At 37.8% G+C, this 764-nt stretch overlaps 1 protein-coding gene across 1 annotated transcript; it reads right to left on the reverse strand.

Moving 5' to 3' along the window:
* Window positions 1-238: 238 nt before the first annotated feature.
* On the reverse strand, window positions 239-562 carry LOC111366777. The gene has a single exon (XM_022987473.1). It carries the CDS (start codon window positions 560-562, stop codon window positions 239-241), a length of 324 nt encoding a protein of 107 aa, XP_022843241.1.
* Between the last annotated feature and the right edge of the window lie 202 nt (window positions 563-764).

Raw genomic sequence — 764 nt, forward strand, 5'->3', positions numbered from 1 at the left:
CACAGGTCACAAGTCACATGTCTGCGTAGCTTATTTCACAAGTCACAAAATTTAATGTACGAACGTTAACGTGAGAAGTTCATCTGCACATTTTGATTGTCACAGTTCAATTATAAACTATCACAATGTTCTTATCGAATTTCAAAGGAAGCCTAAATTGTGTACATGTAACGGCTTACTGAACCAAAGTAATGAATGCTAAGATGTCGATATTATTAACATTTCACATAATTTTGGATTATTTTTTCGTTAATGGAAGCAGGTTGTTGCATGTCCTGTGATTGTGACCACTACTTTCACAACGTCCACATTTCACCATTTGTTTCCCATCAATGCACGATCTTCTCCTCTTTTCAGCAGGTCTGCCAGAGCTCATTTTCTGATTAGGTATCAGGACAATTACGTCTTCAACTTTCAGTGGCACAATCCACTCATTTGGATTCCCCACTGGGTATACTGTGTATTGGTACGCATTCATGTACGCTTCACGGGTGTAGAAGTACGAATAATAATCGTACGGATCCCGTTTAGTTGTTACAGCCAATGCATGTGGACATGGCATCTGATCAATCAACTTAAAGCATCTGACATGTGCAAGTTCGTTTCTCTATATCAACGACAAATGATGATCCCTCATCAGCAACTGAAAATATTGTCTGGTTTGCTGGAGAAACCTGCGAACAAAGAAAGGATAAAACTTATTAGATATTTCACCAAGTCACATATACATGTATATGATGTAATGTAACAAATATGATCGTCAC

Source organism: Olea europaea, chromosome 18 (genome assembly GCF_002742605.1).
Source record: "Olea europaea var. sylvestris chromosome 18, O_europaea_v1, whole genome shotgun sequence".
Classification (NCBI taxonomy): Eukaryota; Viridiplantae; Streptophyta; class Magnoliopsida; order Lamiales; family Oleaceae; genus Olea; species Olea europaea.

Coding starts and splice junctions, on each gene's coding strand:
- LOC111366777 (XM_022987473.1), bottom strand. CDS start 562: ATGCCATGTCCACATGCATTGGCTGTAACAACTAAACGGGATCCGTAC.